Source organism: Alligator mississippiensis, chromosome 4, assembly GCF_030867095.1.
Source record: "Alligator mississippiensis isolate rAllMis1 chromosome 4, rAllMis1, whole genome shotgun sequence".
NCBI lineage: Eukaryota > Metazoa > Chordata > Crocodylia > Alligatoridae > Alligator > Alligator mississippiensis.
In genome coordinates, this window is record NC_081827.1 from 153,518,985 (window position 1) to 153,535,715 (window position 16,731).

General features: G+C 47.5%; 1 protein-coding gene across 4 annotated transcripts in view; it reads right to left on the reverse strand.

Annotated features, from left to right (window-relative positions):
- The window catches only part of MPP3 (MAGUK p55 scaffold protein 3), a 147,380-nt gene that overhangs the window by 72,940 nt on the left and 57,709 nt on the right, over positions 1 to 16,731 (reverse strand). For all 4 annotated transcript variants that reach the window (XM_019500484.2, XM_059726819.1, XM_059726820.1 and 1 more), the window contains exons 5-7: positions 13,637 to 13,717; positions 11,609 to 11,746; positions 3,773 to 3,854 (exon numbers count right to left, since the gene is read on the reverse strand). In XM_019500484.2, coding sequence (XP_019356029.1) covers positions 3,773 to 3,854; positions 11,609 to 11,746; positions 13,637 to 13,717 — 301 coding nt within the window. The remainder of the gene's footprint in view (positions 1 to 3,772; positions 3,855 to 11,608; positions 11,747 to 13,636; positions 13,718 to 16,731) is intronic.

Below are 16,731 nucleotides of genomic sequence, written 5' to 3' on the forward strand. Positions count from 1 at the left end.
GCAGATTCCTAATGGTGTGTGGCCTGCCATGACTCATTCCTACAGATACATTTGACTGGCTTCTGGCTGACTTCCTATGGACCACAAGCAGCCTCTTCTCCAGCACTATAGGTCTGACTGAAACTGGCCCAAATTGAGCCAGTAGACTTGATGCAGTTCTCTCTCTGAATGTTACCAGCATGTTACGCCAAGGGCTAACTAAACACCTCCTGAATTTGGCTGACCCTGACTGCCTCCAATGCTATTCCTTCATATAGTGCCTGCAAGCCTTCTGTGGCATTTCTGCCTGAGTGGGACAGCACCCTCTGCTTTTGCTCAATTGCTTCTGGAACTATGTCTTTGCATACTTTGGATTCAAAACTTCCCCTCCCTTCTGCCTCTTCTTTTTCCTGGGTCAGCTCCTGCCCCCTCTTTCTCTGTGTCCAGCCCCTCAAGCAAAAGATTTCCATGTTGTACAGCTATATTGTACAGCAGACAACATGGTGTGACAATCCCTTTTCCAGGCTGCAATGTGTCATTAGACAGATGAACATTGCCAGGACATTCTAAGCAGGCCTAGAGTTCTCTCCACAGCTGACCTGGTGAGTTTGCAAGCATAACTGTACTGCAGTTCAACATTGTCCTTAAGATGCACCAGGGGTGCCAAGGGTGGAGGGGTTTTCCTTGATCATCTGTGCATGGACAAGAGACATGTGGCAATGAAAATGGTGCCCAGGCTATCCAACCAGAGTCCCCAGAGGCACAGCTCCTTCTACATGCCATTCTAACAAACACTTCAGAGGTGTGAAGCTGCAGGGGCAAGACAGGCATGGCAGGAGACAGAAAGATGGAACTCCTTACCTAGCAGTCTTCCATCCAGGTATGAAATCACCATTGTGAAATCCTCTTAGGGGGGTTAATTACAGACAGAGGAGCCTAGCTATGGCACTAGTGAATTTGAGGAGGGCATGGCTGACCACCATCTCATTCATTGTAAAAATGTGGTTCCTGTTCATAAATGGGGAAGACCAGCACAGGTTTTCTGCTGTTGACTGATGTGCCATCTACAGCAACAGGACTTGAGGGAAGTATGCAATCTGGTGAGCGTCCAGCATGGTCTGTCACTAGCTGACAACAGCAGGGAGGAATATGATATAATCCAGGGTGGACTGGCTGACATCTATGGCTTAGTCACTGACCCTCAGGTCTGAGTCCAGAATAGCTAGTGCTGTACAGATCTCGCTGGGGACAGAGGGCAAAATTGTTGCAGATGCAGTATTTGGTGCCTGGAGTGAGCTAGAACAGCTGGGTGCAGATTCAATCACTCATCCCTCTGTAGGTATGGCATAGCTAGTATATATGAAGTTTGACTTGCTAACAGAGTGAGAGCCACAAAAAGGTTTGGGGAGCACATTGCTGCAGGAGGGCAAAAAACATGGGGTGCCGTGGCATGTCCTAATCTGCTCTCTGGTCACCTCCACTGAATATTCCCATAAAAGTCCCATCCACCTAAGTAACCAAGTGTCCAGGCACTCCCACCTGCCATTAAGATTACCTCCCAGTCTCCTGGCCATGTCTGGCCAGATGCACCCTGGCTCCCAAGGGCACTTATAAGTCAGAGTCACCACCAAGCAATGTTACAACAGCATCTGCAGAGTACAGCTAAGGTCTACTAGTTATGGTTAAGGCATGATTAAAATTTTTCTGCTTTCCTAAGCCTTGGGCAGAGACTGGATGCCTACAGGTGTAAGTCTAAACTGCTGTAAGACATAAAGAGCTTCTGGTGCCCACAGAAACATCTTGAATTCCTCTGGATCATAGCTAGAGGCTGAAAATCTCCAGCTAGCATACAGCCAAGTAATGCACTTACCTGCATAGCAGTAATTCCAAAATTAAAAATTAATGTAATAGAATTTCATCCAGAAGTTTAGGGTAAATGACATGTAAGTAGCATTTCCAAGGCTAGTGGGTAAAGCAGGATTCAGCTCACTGTGCATACTTCTGCATGTTCTGTCTGTACTGGGCAAATAACACTTGAATGAACTTAAAGATATCAGCATATCCAGAATTTGCTGATTCTTCCTGCTGAAAAATCTCTAGTTCACTTAAGTGAGCTATGTAAAGACAGGATCATCACTAGCTGATCCAAGAAAGGTTGCTAGGTTAATTTTAAAACCAAAATATGAAGGAAACAATGCCAGGAATAGCTTTACTCATACAGCCCAATTAGCAATTTACTACAGCTAGCAATTTAATATGATCATGTGAGAACCTCAGAATAAAACAGCAGTTCATGCTTGTTTTAGAGAGCCATATCATTCCATTTACTTTAAAAGGACCTCCTTTCCCACTGATACCGATGGGAAGTTCTGCATTAATCCAAATGAGATGTTACAGCTCAAGACTGCTGTGACTTCACACACAAAGTGACGCTGGGTGAGTCTACACGAGATGTTTACTACAGAGTAGATTAATTACCTCCTCAATAAATGTTGCACATCTACACATAGTAATTGTATTTAAGCTGGAGTAAACTACTCAACTCTACAGCAGGATAGTAGATGTTGCAGAATACTCTGCAGCAGCACACATGTAGATGCTTCCCTTGTTGGCTGAGGTATGAGAGTGCTTCAGCGAGGGGGCTGCTTGGCAACTACTCCCGCACTGGAGCACCCTTGTGCCCCAGCCAGCCCCTCCTCAGCATGTTGAGCCAGGGGGGAAGCACAGCTGGGCTGGCAGGAGACCCTTGGGGCCCCCTGCCAACCAGGGCTGCCCCAACCCTGCTCAATGTGCTGTGGTCCCAAGTGCATGTTCAAATGGTGCACCCAGGAGCAGTAAATTCTGGAGCTATAAGCCCCAGAGTTTATTGCTTCACATTAATGGTACATGCTGACATGCCCACTGTTTAGTACTTCTACTGACATATATAGGCTACTTTGATGAAACTTGGCTTACTCTTACTTTTAACAGCGAGACAACTTAGTATTTACAGTAGGGTAACTGGGTAGGTAAATTTGTCTCAAACAAAGAATTAAATTTATTACACATTAATATTTAGAAAGGCTGTCATCAGAGCACACATACAGCACATCAATATTGTTAGCGCTCCAAAGGATACCAAGGTACTGACATAAAAGAAGGTGGGGGTGGGGAGAGGCTTCTGTGTGGTCTTATCCTTTTAAAATAAAGTTGGAGACTGCTCCTCCTCATTTTATGGGAAGATTTTTTTTCTGTTAACCATATTACAAGATTATCAGATTAAAACAGAGCATTACCGGTGTCATACGGAAATGTTAACTATACTGTTCTAGTCCCTTCATATTAAATTTGTCAGATTAACCTACTGTGAAAAATGCTAATAGCAGCAGACTAGAAGAAAACTGTAATTTCCTAATACTTCTTCATCACAGTAGTTCTGGGAATATATTACTAGTGTATTTTAAAAGATTAAGGACTCCTAAATATTTTATTCACTATATTTACTGAATATAGTGGACTGCATACAAGTTCAGATGAGCTCATCTGGTAAATTCTAAATGATCAACCTCTAAAATTCTAAATGATCAATCTCTGAGAAGTGCAAGGTAAAAGAATTCAACTGCAGACATGTTTTATATGGACTGTACACATCATGCTGCACAACTAGTAGGTTGTTCATATAATAAACGTTGATGATCAAAGGGTTAGCTTTGCTAGAAATTAACCATTTGATTTGCTATAAGTTTTTATTTTAAAAATTTTGAAGTGTAGTTTAGCAACAGCATTTTAAAGTTCCTTCTATTCAGAACCTTACCACTGCGGTCAGCTGCACCCCCTCTCATGATCCTTGCTACGATCACAGCCCCAGAGTGCTCATCCCTTCTGATGGTTGCTCCCTGCAACATAACAAAAACTGTAAAGCACTTATGTTGAACATGGGGTAACAATGGTGAGGTAATGACAAATCTGATAAGCTTTTGACAGTGGAATTTGTTATTTTAAATGGGGAACATACTGAACAAGTATCTTTCTCTTTCACCAATTTCACCAACAATCTGACCTCTGTGTTTGCACTGCTTGGTGAGCCTATAGGATGGGGTTGTATGTCTCTAGTTCCTTCACTCAATTGTCCATCTAGATCAGTGATTCTCAACCAGAATGCCGCAGCACCCTGGGATGCCTTAAGATCTTTTCAAGAGTATCACGCAATGTTAGCACCATTAAGTGTGCAAATATGATTCACAAAATAAAGCCAGAGATTTAAAACTATGATTTCCTATTTGAAAAGCATTCTTACCCATTGTGGCCTGAGGTCTTTGCAACAAAACCAGATATTCACGTAGCCTTAGAAAAAACAGGGGTATAGGTTATAGCCGTGTTGGTCTAATGACATAGGCAGACAAGGCTATGACAAGGACAAGACAAGGACACAGGCTTCCTCAGCCTGATGAAAGGTATTTATACCCGAAAGCTTGTTAAGAAGATTTACCCAAAGAACCTTGTCTGCAGTAGAGGAAAGAAATTTATGCTTTTAATGTCCTTCACCACAACTGCTTGCTCTATTTCTTGCTAGAGGAAGAAGAAAAGATTTTCATTCAGTACAAAACTTCTCACAGTATTTACCTGATCAAACTGTGTGTGGACAGAATTCAGCACTACATTCTACATCCTTGACTTCAATTCAGGAAAGGATTTTTCTCTCCATCATTTAGTCACTTTTAAAATATCAGAAAAAGATTACATGCACGTTCACTCTACTTTCAAAACCTATAAGCCATAGCCAGGGATAGATCCAGGGATTTGCGGAAGTGCAGTCACACCCTGCGTCAGTCGTGTGTTTGTGTGGTGCATATATTGTGAACTCTCTGAGCTCACTGGCATGTCACTGTAGCTTTTGCCAGAGCTTTGCATATGCTGTAAGGCCTCTGAGCATACCACCTGATCCATGAGAGCTCTGGCTGGAGTCCCTGCTTTCACACAGCTCTGAGCCCAGGGTGTAAGTAGTGTTCCTGCTCATCCCTTCTTTCCCTTGCTGCTGAATTCAGAGCTACATGAAGGCAGGGGCTCAGCCAGATAAAGTGTAAAATTAAGAAAGTGATACTCCCAATGTACCCAGCACTGGTGAGACTGCAGCTGGAGTACTGTGTCCAGTTCTGGGTGCCGCAGTTCAATAAGGATGTTGAAAAACTTGAGAGGGTCCAGAAAAGAGCCACCCATATGATCAGGGACTTACAAGGCAAGCCATATGAGGAAAGGCTGAGGGACCTGGGCCTCTTTAGCTTAAAGAAGAGGAAGTTGAGAGGGGACTTGATAGCGGCTTACTGCTACATCAGAGGAGTACATCAGGAGCTTGATGAATAATTGTTCACTAGGGCACCCCTGGGGAAGACCAGGGCCAATGGATACAAACTCCTGGAAGGACACTTTATAGATGTTAGGGTTGGAAGGGACCTCAACAGATCATCAAGTCCGACCCCCTGCATAAGCAGGAAAGAGTGCTGGGTCTAAATGACCCCAGCTAGATACTCGTCTAACCTCCTCTTGAAGACCCCCAGGGTAGGGGAGAGCACCACCTCCCTTGGGAGCCCGTTCCAGACCTTGGCCACTCGAACTGTGAAGAAGTTCTTCCTAATGTCCAGTCTAAATCTGCTCTCTGCTAGCTTGTGGCCATTGTTTCTTGTAACCCCCGGGGGCGCCTTGGTGAATAAATCCTCACCAATTCCCTTCTGTGCCCCCGTGATGAACTTATAGGCAGCCACAAGGTCGCCTCTCAACCTTCTCTTGCGGAGGCTGAAAAGGTCCAGTTTCTCTAGTCTCTCCTCGTAGGGCTTGGTCTGCAGGCCCTTGACCATACGAGTTGCCCTTCGCTGTACCCTCTCCAGGTTATCCGCATCCTTCTTGAAGTGTGGCGCCCAGAATTGCACGCAGTACTCCAACTGCGGTCTGACCAACGCCCTATAGAGGGGAAGTATCACCTCCCTGGACCTATTTGTCATGCATCTGCTGATGCACGATAAAGTGCCATTGGCTTTTCTGATGGCTTCGTCACACTGACGGCTCATGTTCATCTTGGAGTCCACTAGGACTCCAAGATCCCTTTCCACCTCTGTGCCACCCAGCAGGTCATTCCCTAGGCTGTAGGTGTGCTGGACATTTTTCCTCCCTAGGTGCAGCACTTTGCATTTCTCCTTGTTGAACTGCATCCTGTTGTTTTCTGCCCACTTGTCCAGCCTATCCAGGTCTGCCTGCAGCTGTTCCCTGCCCTCCGGCGTGTCCACTTCTCCCCATAGCTTTGTGTCATCTGCAAACTTGGACAGAGTACATTTCACTCCCACGTCCAAGTCGCTGATGAAGACATTAAAGAGTATCGGTCCAAGGACCGAACCCTGTGGGACCCCACTGCCCACACCCTTCCAGGTCGAGACCGACCCATCTACCATGACTCTTTGGGTACGACCCTCTAGCCAATTCGCCACCCACCGGACTGTGCAGTCATCCACATCACAGCCTCTTAATTTGTTCACCAGCAAGGGGTGGGATACCGTATCGAAGGCCTTCCTGAAGTCCAGGTATACGACATCCACCCCTCCTCCTGTGTCCAGGCGTTTTGTAACCTGGTCATAGAAAGAGACTAGGTTGGTCAGGCACGATCTGCCTGCCACGAACCCATGCTGGTTTCCCCTCAGCATAATTTGTCCTGCCGGGCTCTCACAAATGTGAGCCTTGATAATTTTTTCAAATACTTTACCAAGGATGGAGGTGAGACTGACCGGCCTATAGTTGCCCGGGTCCTCCTTCCTCCCCTTTTTGAAAATGGGGACCACGTTAGCCCTTTTCCAGTCCTCCGGGACTTGGCCTGTGCGCCACAAGCATTCGAATATTCCCGCCAGTGGCTCTGCAATGACGTCGGCCAGTGCCTTCAGCACCCTCGGATGGAGCCCATCCGGGCCTGCCGACTTAAAGGCATCCAGTTCTTCCAAGTGACTCTGCACCACCTCAGGATCTACGCATGGAAGTCTGGCGCCTTGCTGCTGCCTCTCTACAACCCCAGTGAGAGACTTGTCGTGTCCCTCGCTTAGGAACGCTGAGGCAAAGAACTCGTTGAGGAGTTCAGCCTTGTCCCCCCTATCTGTCACCAATTGCTTCTGCCCATTTAGCAGGGGTCCTATTCCTCCCCGGGCCTTCCTTTTACTCCCTATGTATCTAAAAAACAATTTCTTGTTGTCCTTTACTTGGGTTGCCATCCTCAGCTCCATGGTAGCTTTGGCCCGCCTAACTGCCTCCCTACAAGCACAAGCAGAGGAGGTATATTCATCTTTAGTGATCTCACCCTGTTTCCACTTTTTATGTGCTCCCCTTTTGGCCCTTAGGCTGCCCTGGATTTCTCTGGTCAGCCATGGAAGCCTCCTGGCCCCTTTCCCTCTTTCGCCTCGCTCGGGGATCGTCTTGCTTTGTGCCCAAAGGATTGTTTCCTTTAGGCACAGCCACCCTTCTTGGGCACCCATCCCATCAAAACTCCTACTCTGCAGTGCTTCCTTGACTAATCGCCTGAGTGCAATGAGATCAGCTTTCCTAAAGTCTAGCACTTTCACCCTACTAGTTACCTTACCCACTCACCGTCTTATGTTGAATTCTATCATAAGGTGATCACTGTCTTCCAGATAGCTACCAATCTGGAGGTCCCCTATCATGTCATCTCCCATTGCCAATACCAAATCCAGTATGGCATTCCCCCTAGTGGGACCATACACCTCCTGTGTCAGGTGGAGGTCCTGTACACAATTTAGAAACCTGCGTGAGCAATGGGACCTTGCTGTCTGCGTCTCCCAGCAGATGTCCGGGTAGTTTAGGTCCCCCATGACTACCGCCTCTTTAGCTTTTATGGTCTCCGAGAGTTGCCTCAGGAGCCCCGCATCTATTTCTTCCCCTTGGTGTGGGGGTCTGTAACAGACCCCTACCACCAAATCCCTTTCTCCTTGCCCCCCATGTAGCCTAACCCACAATCCTTCTACTTCCTCAGCCTCGGATTCCGTCTTGATGAGGGTTGTATATTGCTCACTGACATAAAGTGCAACCCCACCCCCTTTCTTCCCCGACCTGTCCTTTCTATACAATCTATAGCCCTCAATATGTACCGCCCAGTCATGGGATGAATCCCACCAGGTCTCTGTTAGCCCCACTAAGTCATAGGTGTTTAGTGCAAGCAGGAGCGCTAGTTCATCCTGCTTGTTCCCCATGCTCCTAGCATTAGTATATAGGCACTTGAGCCCTGCGACTGGCGCCTTTGCTGCCCCCCGCTTCCAGTCCCATGGCACTCGGGAACCAGCAGCGGGAAGGAGAGGAGGCAGCACACGTGTGTCCCGCACGCACGTGTGCCCTGCTTACCAACCAACTGACCGGAGTCGGCGGCGGCAGCAGCAACAACAGAGGAATCGGCAGCGGGGGCAGCAGCAGCTGATCCCCCGAAGGTAAGTGGGGCGGAGGGACCCGGCGCAGCTGAGCCGGATCCGGAGGGGAAGCCCCCCGGGTCCCATATAGCTGAGCCGGTAGGGAGCCGCGCTCCCGAGCCGCGCGGCGCGAACAGAGCGCGCAAACAGGTGCACTCTGTAAGAGCACGCCGGCGTTTGCGCGGGCGTTCGCACCGGAGGGCGGGCCAGGCGGGCCAGGAGGGCCAGGAGTGGGACTCCTGTAGGGGTAGGGCGTAGACACCGCGCAGGTCTACAAACAGCAGCTTGTAGAATGGTGTCTACGAGGAGTACTGCTAGGGCCTCTGCCCAGGGGGACAAGGCTACCAGGGGCAGGTCTGAGGCCTCCACCCAGACCGAGCCCATGGGGGAGCTGATGTCCCCCTACCTCCTGGCCTGTGGGGGATCCCCAGCAGGGCCGGGGGGAGCAGAGATTGGGGGCCCCCACACCTGTCCAGCAGGTGCCCGTCTTAGGGCTCTGGAGGCGCAGGTGAGGGAGCTCCGGGAGGAGGTTAGCAGGCTGAGGGGGATCAGGGAGGCGGAGGAGGAAATTGACAGTTATTTCCTTTCCCTGCAGGCCCAGGCACCCAAGGAAGAAGCACCCCGGGGAATACCCTCCACAGCAGAGTGGCAGACGGTCACAGCCAGGACCGGAGCGGCACGCAGTGAACCGGTACCAGCTTCTCCAGTCCGACTGGTGAACAGGTACGAGGCCCTGGCGACCCTGCAGGAGATGGAAGGGGAGGAGGACACCCTTGGGCAAGAAGAAACACCACGTTCTTCACACCCCAAACAGATCAAGAGATCCACGATGACCCAGAGGAGGAGGCGACGAGTGCTCGTCATAGGAGACTCCATCCTGAGAGGTACGGAAGGACCCATCTATCGCCAGGACCCCTCGGCACGAGAGGTATGCTGCCTCCCTGGAGCAAAGATTCGGGATGTGACGGAGGTAATCCAGGCCAGGATCAAGCCCACCGATTATTACCCCATGGTCCTAGTCCATGTGGGTACTAATGATGCGGCCAGGAGAACCCCCGATCACTTGATGGCGGACTACTGTGCTCTGGGCGGCGTGCTGAAGGAGTTCGGTGCCCAGGTGGTTTTCTCTTCCATCCTACCAGTGACCGGACGAGGAAGACGGCAGGAGAACTGCATCAGAGAGACCAACTGGCGGCTTCGGCAGTGGTGTCTCGAGGCAGGCTTCGGCTTCCTGGACCATGACCCGCACATCACGACGAGGGACATGCTCAGCTGGGATGGGCTTCACCTGTCCCCCAAAGGTAAGCGTGTGTTTTCTTCTAGGTTGGCGGATCTCCTCCGGCGGGCTTTAAACTAGGCTCGTCGGGGGGAGGGGAGTACGAGGGCAGGGGAAGCTGTGGACCACCAAACCATGTGGCACCCACAAGGACAGCCCAGCCTGAAGAAGGAGAACATTGGGAACCTGAAAGCCATGGGGAGGCCAGCACAACAGAACAGGTAAGGAACAAGAAGGTAAGAGACACTTCAGGCTTAATACCAGGAAAAACTCCTTCATAGTCAAGGTGTCCAGACTGTGGAATAAACACCCTCCAGAGGTGGTGCAGTCACCTACCCTGGTGGTTTTCAAGAGGATATTGGACAGTCACCTTGCTGGGGTCACTTGACCCCAGTTGTCTTCCTGCCTAGAGCGGGGGGACTGGACCCAGTGATCTGCAAGGTCCCTTCCAGCCCCTAACAATCTATGAACCTATGAAGGGCTGTGGTCACACCCCACTTGCCCTGATCCTGGATTTGCCCATGGCCATAGATGATTCATTTGTAATGTTTTCCACTCAGATAAAGTGTTCACTGCATGGTATAAATTATGTTTAATCAACTGACTCATGCACATCGGTGAATAGGTATTTACTAAGATTTGCTTTACTTGCTTATTATTATTTACTACTGTTTATTTGTTAAAATGCAGTTTCTAGGCATTTTCTCTGTAATTCCTTCTAAAATTCTCATACTTTACAATTTTAAGGGAAAAGGTAGTTTGATTTACTGATATTAACCTCCCCCAAACAGAGATCAGAGCATTGATCTGCTAGGAGATGATATCAAAGCACACAATCTAATCCATTGACAAGGCTAGTCCTGGCTTCGTTTTCACCTTGGAGGTGGCAGCTCCCATGGACACATTAACAAGAAATGCTATGCTTACAATGATATAAGGAGTTACCTGATAATCAGGTCTTCAGACAACTTCAGTATTTTTTTCTGTTTTACCAGCTTCATGATTTAGACAGAAACCTGCAATATATTCCCCCAGGCAGCATCACTGCCAAACATGAGTAATGTCCTGCCCCTTTGCAAGGAAGTGAGGGATACCTAGCATACAGGATCATAAAATGATACAAAAGTAGGGCTGGAAGGGACCTTGGGAGGTCATTTAATCCAGCCCCCTGCTCAAGGAAGGATCATCCTTGATTAAACCACTGTAGTATGACCCTACTAATGGACAGGAAGAATATGTTCTGCTTTATTGTACAAAAGATGTTTTGCGTTATTGTGCTCTGAAAAACATCTATATAGTGCCAAAGGGGTGTTAGCCACAGACACTCTGGCTCCACTCATGACTTCACTGGCCTGCATTTCCACTCTCTTTTCTAGCTTCTACTGCTCAATCCATTTGCTAGGTTCACAGGCTTTGCACTTGCATAAACAAAGTGAAGCAAGCAAGCATAAGCATGGCTTTCTATTAAATAAACTCTCAAGTACAGTAGCAAAGAAACGCTTCATTCTCTGGAGCACTTCTAAAGGCCTTGCAGCTCTCCCATCTTTCTGCCAAATTCCCCTGAAGTGGCAGAAGCAACAAAGAAGCTTCCTAAACATTATATTCCTTATTAAAAAGATCTTTAAATTACTCTGAAAGATTTGGAAGCTTACAGGTTTTTTGATTTTGGTTTTAAGGAAGATTGACAGTTTCTCTTGGACAAAACTTACATAACTTTTAGAGGTTTAAGTACAGTGGAAGAATTAAGGGTTTACTATTTTTAATGTCAAGGATTTGACCTGAAGTGTCTGATGTATAGATAAGCCCAACTCTCCTCCTTCATTCTGTTACTCCAGCCACTTCATTCAAGAACACATCCTGAGACTTATTCCTTTCTCACAAAGGGTCAGACCACTTTTGGATGAAGGATTGGGTATTCTTTACATACCAAAGGCTCTTTATTCTTTACTAGACGAACAATTTTCACAGATTCTTCATCAAAGTCATCTTCAGTATTATCTGGCAGAGGTGGAAGGACTGGGTCAAAATTCTTCTGTGCAACTGTGTCATGTACAACAAGCATTGCCTATTCAAAAAGGAAATAAAAAGAAAAAGAAGAAAATGTAAAATACTTCAGGAAAGACTGGGGAGAATCTTTCTCATTCCCAACTTTACAGCCAGTACAAAAAGGTTCTCATTTGGTGAAAAATCAATAACAAGTTTTCTTGTAAGCATAATTTGTTACTTTCTTGGCAAAAGTTTGTAGCAAACTTCATGAGCTTCTGCTTTACCTAGATTAGTCAAAAAGGAAGCTAATCATCCAGTTTGCTTTTTAAAAAGTCATCTATGTTACTAAAGAAATTAATGTTTCCTTTTTCTGTAATCTTCAAGACCTGGATCCTGAACCTTTCAAAAGTAATGGAAGTTGTATTGTTGTCAGCATTAAGAACAGGATCATGAGCTAACTGGGTATGACAAACAAGTCACTTGTAAAAAAGTAAGTACCCTTTCAAGCCACTCTTTTTTAAATTAGTATATTTACTTGAATCCAAGACAAGATCCTCCTCTCTGCCCCCCAGTCAACACAAGTTGGAAAAAAGCCTCATCATAGATTTTAGTACTAGCCTGGGGCTGAAGCTGGAACTTAGCCACCGCCTACCCTGAGCCAGGGTGCCTTGTATGCTGAAGGAGGGGGCATATGGCAAGGGAAGTATGGGGGAGACATGCTGTTGGAGTGTGGGGGTTGGCACATGCAGGGGAGACCTACAGTGTGTGGCTGGGAGGGGGGAGCATGGGGGAGACCAGTTTTCAGTGTTCCAGTTTTCACAAAACCAAACAAAATCATAGAAGACAGATAAGATAGTTTAATTGCTTCATCTACTCAAGATCAAATGCAGAAAAATAAAGAGTTGTTGCTTACAGATATCCACAAGATCCACCAGTATTGCTCATAGTCAGGGACATTAGAAAGTTAAAGTTGAGTTTGACTTGGAGCACGAAGTAAGATGGCTGGCTGGGCACATTATTTGCTCAGTATTATGCCCCACTAGCCAGCTAAGATTATGCCTGTAGCAGTGGTCACTTGATAGTCACTAACTGTTTCTTCTGTGCTCTCTCCACTCCACTTCTCATCGATTTATTGCCACCGTGCTATGATGTTACTAATACGAACAGAGAGAGGGACTGCACAATTAGTGGGTTGGACTGATGCAAGTCCTTGGGGTAAATTTCTCCAGGGCTCCTCCTCCCCTACACCCTGGTGTCCATCACTCACCCAAATGGCATTCTTGAGCCTTACTGATTGATCCCAAGGGCTTATTTCCCACAACTCCCCTTTCTGCTCCATCTCTTGGCCTTTCACCAGATTCATCCCTGGTCAGATCCATAATCAATGAGATTGTACGTACAACTTTAACTTAAATTGGCAAATAAGGTGGCCTTTCCTACACTTGACAGATCTTTTTTCCTGTTTCAGTGTCAATAAATATCAGGTCATCTCATATCTCGGACCACACTCCACTTGATCAACTTTCCAGATTCTGGTCTATCCATCATTTAGGTTCCCATAACACAGTCCACACCATGGGTGATCAATTTGCCCCTTGATCTAGTTTCTTGGATGATTATAGGAACTCGCGCCACACAGTCCATGTGTAATTCAATCATTTCCTCTACTTGCTTTGTTCCACACTCGCTAAATCTCAGAGCTGTCCTTAGCACAGTCCGGGCTCTGATCAATCAATTTTCTCTCCTTGCTTTGTCCTGCTTTCAATGAATATCAGAGCCTTCCTTAGCACAGCCTGGGCTCTGCTCAATCAATTTTACCTCCTTGCATTGTCCCACACTCAATTAAGCTCCAGGCTTCTCTTAACCCAGTTAGGGCTTCAGGCACTGTTAGTTTTAACCTTCCTTTAACAAAGTTTCCCTTCTGGTGATTATGCTAAGAAAAGTAACATTTAGTAGGTTATGTTCTTACCTTCAGATGTGGTGTTGATAATAATTGAAGTAGTTCTTTTTCTTCATTGTTTGCTGGTGCAGTCTGCAATTCTTCTATCACCTTAAAAAGTATCAACATAAGAGATAAACAAGTGACTATATTCTGCAATCTCTGGTCCATGTCTATCCATTTATATTGCAAAGCAGAAAAAGTAATTAAGGGTACACTTCAAAGGCAATTTCAATGAAATAAGCACACATTCTGAAAGATGTATATGATTCTAACCTGTTTCACTATGATTTATATTATGGAAACACTGTTAAAGATCAGCATCCTTGATTTAAACAGTACACAAATACACTTTAATTAAACTGGGTAAGTTTAACAACTATCCTTTATTGATACACTTTAACCAATATTTAATAAACAATGTTAGACACTTCAACTGTTTTCAGGATTTTCCATACATAACATTCCCCAAAGACTAACTTCAGGTGACATTTAAGAGTGACCTGAACTATTATGGGCAGATACTAATGGGTTCTAATAATTTTGCCTTAGCAAGAAAGATTTGTCTTGGATGTTTTCCTGTTCTATTAAGTGCTTATGCCCTGCCATTACTATAATATCTGAATGCAGTCAGATATCCGAGACTGTGGTCTATTAGATTGTGGCAGAGCACCTTTGGAGCCTCCACTTTAGACCCAGGCCCTCAAGGCTGAGGCAGGAGTTGCTGCAAGCAGCTGGAGAGAACACCATCCAGCTGAGCTGCTGCTCAGAACATCCTTGGAAGTAAGAGCAGGAGCCATGGGGATGGCAGGAGGCTCCTGGGCCTGGGTATGACCGAAAACTACATCCTGCTGGGGAAGGATGGCTTGGTGGGACTGCCTGTGGCAGGGCAGTTCCCCAGAAATTGCAGGCCAGTTGCCTCCCCAGTGAAAGGTGGGTGGAGGCACCTTATAACCCCAGCCCCCACAACTTAGTTGGGCACAGAGCAAGCAGTGGGCCAGGCACGCCTCCGGACACCGAAGCCTGTGGAAGGTAACTGGTAGTGGGGCCAGGCACATCTAGGGAGAGGCAGCTGAGCCTGAGGAGTGTAAGACCCCGAGGCCCCAGCATGGGGGTCGAGTGTTGGTTCCAGTGAGAGGGCAGATTAAGAGAACAGGCCACATAGAGTAGGGCCGCAAGGGAGGCCTGAAGGTTATGCAGTAGTGGGTACAGAGTAGGGTTGCAAGGGGTCACCTGAAGGGCTGCACTAAAGTGGATCAGTGAGTGAGACCCAGTGAGGGGACTAAATTGTTGCCCCAGTGAGAGGATGGAGGAGTAGCCCCAGCGAGGGGGCAGAGGAGTGCTAGCCCCAGTGAGAGGATATGCAGTGCACATCTGAGGATACCTAGGGCAACCACAGCCAAAGGCAGCCAGTTAGGGGCCGGTGGAGTTATAGCAGGTAGCTTAGTACGCAGTGTGGCAGCATAGTGACAGTGAGCTCCAGGAGGGAGTGACAGTCCCAGTGAGACCCTGGAGCACAGGTTGGTGTGAGGCACTGTGCAATATGGATGCCATCTGTGAGGCATGGGAAACAGTATAGGGAAGGTTGGAGCTGTGTGTAACACCCTAGGCATTGGGGCATTACATGGGCAGCCTCCTGTATTTTACATCAAGTTTATTACAACAAGTCGTGGCAAAAGAGACAGGGAAGACTGCCCTAGACAGAGGGGCAGGCCAGTATGCTGACCGGCCACAAGTAGGCTGCTTTGTCACAAGATCAATTTGTGTAATGTAATCAAAATTGAGAATTAATTTTATATAAACTAGGCAAATAAATAAATACCCTTGACACTTTTAAAAGTGAGTGCTTTCAGATATAAAGTTGGAGTGATGTTGCTGCTATAATGGTCCAAGAATTATGCAAGGGGCAAGGATTTTTGTGGATGGTGTCTTTTATTGGACTAATGCATGGTTGGGATATAGTTACACAAGCTGATAGAGAATTCCTTGCATTCAAAAGATAGTGTAAGAATGTTGAGGTAGCCGTAATGGTCTAGAAATTACACAAGCAGCAAGGATTTTTTAGGGTGATCTCTTTTATTGTTGGGATATGTGACAGGGGCAAGCTTTCATGCCCAGTGCAAACACTGGCCTCCCTCCTGTCTATGAGCCAGCCACCCACCTCACTCATCCGCCACGCCTTGATGTAACGGTATTGAGGTGTTAATTAGGCAGGAGGCTGCCCATTTTAAACCCCGACGTTTAGGGGGTTATCTGGAGCTCCGTTCCATTCCTACACTGCGGCAAAGCCTCGCAGATGGCATCCCAGGCAGCTAACTCAACCGTACCCTTTGCCCATTAGCTGTGGTCCCCTCTCTGGGACCTTCAGCTCCCCCTTAGGCCCAGACCCCATGTCAGGCCAGTCAGGACCCCGAGCTTCTTTGCTCTGTGGGCATCCCTGGCAATGGGCCCCTGGCCCTTTTGACCCCTCTCTGGGTCCTGGCCCCAGCATGGACCAGTTGGGTACCTCGGGTCAGGTCTAAGCTGCTTGCTTGTTTTCAGGGGTCCCCCATTCCCGGCTCAGGTGCTTCACGAAGCATGCCTGGCCCCATGGGATCACTCACACCAGCAGGCTCAGGCGCTTCAAGAAGCTTGCCTGGCCTTCCCTGCATTAAATAACCCACCCGAAGATGGGGAATGAGGTTAAGGCACCGGGGAGATGCTCATTCCTGGCATTTATATGGGGACTGTTGTGCCACTAGCAGCCCTACCAGGCCCTCCTGCCCCAGCAGGGTGCAGTCTTAGGTCTTGCCTAGGACCAATGAGGCCTCCCAAACCATCCCCATAGCTCCACCCTTACCTCCAAGATGTTCCTGGCAGAGCTCAGCAGAGAGGTATTTTGTCTCTGCTGGCTGATTATGAACTGCCCTCAGCTCAGGGAGCTGGGCCTTAAAATGGCCATCCTCAGCAGGCACCTGGCCCTCCCTGGCTTGGTCCTTAAAGTGGCAGCACCACCAGTGCCCTGCCACAGGACAAAATTAGACAAGCTTTCAAATACAAGACATTCTTAATCAGGTCCAACCAGAACAAGCCAAGCACAGCATTCATTTGAAAGCCTATCTAACTCTATCATACTCTTTCCTGCT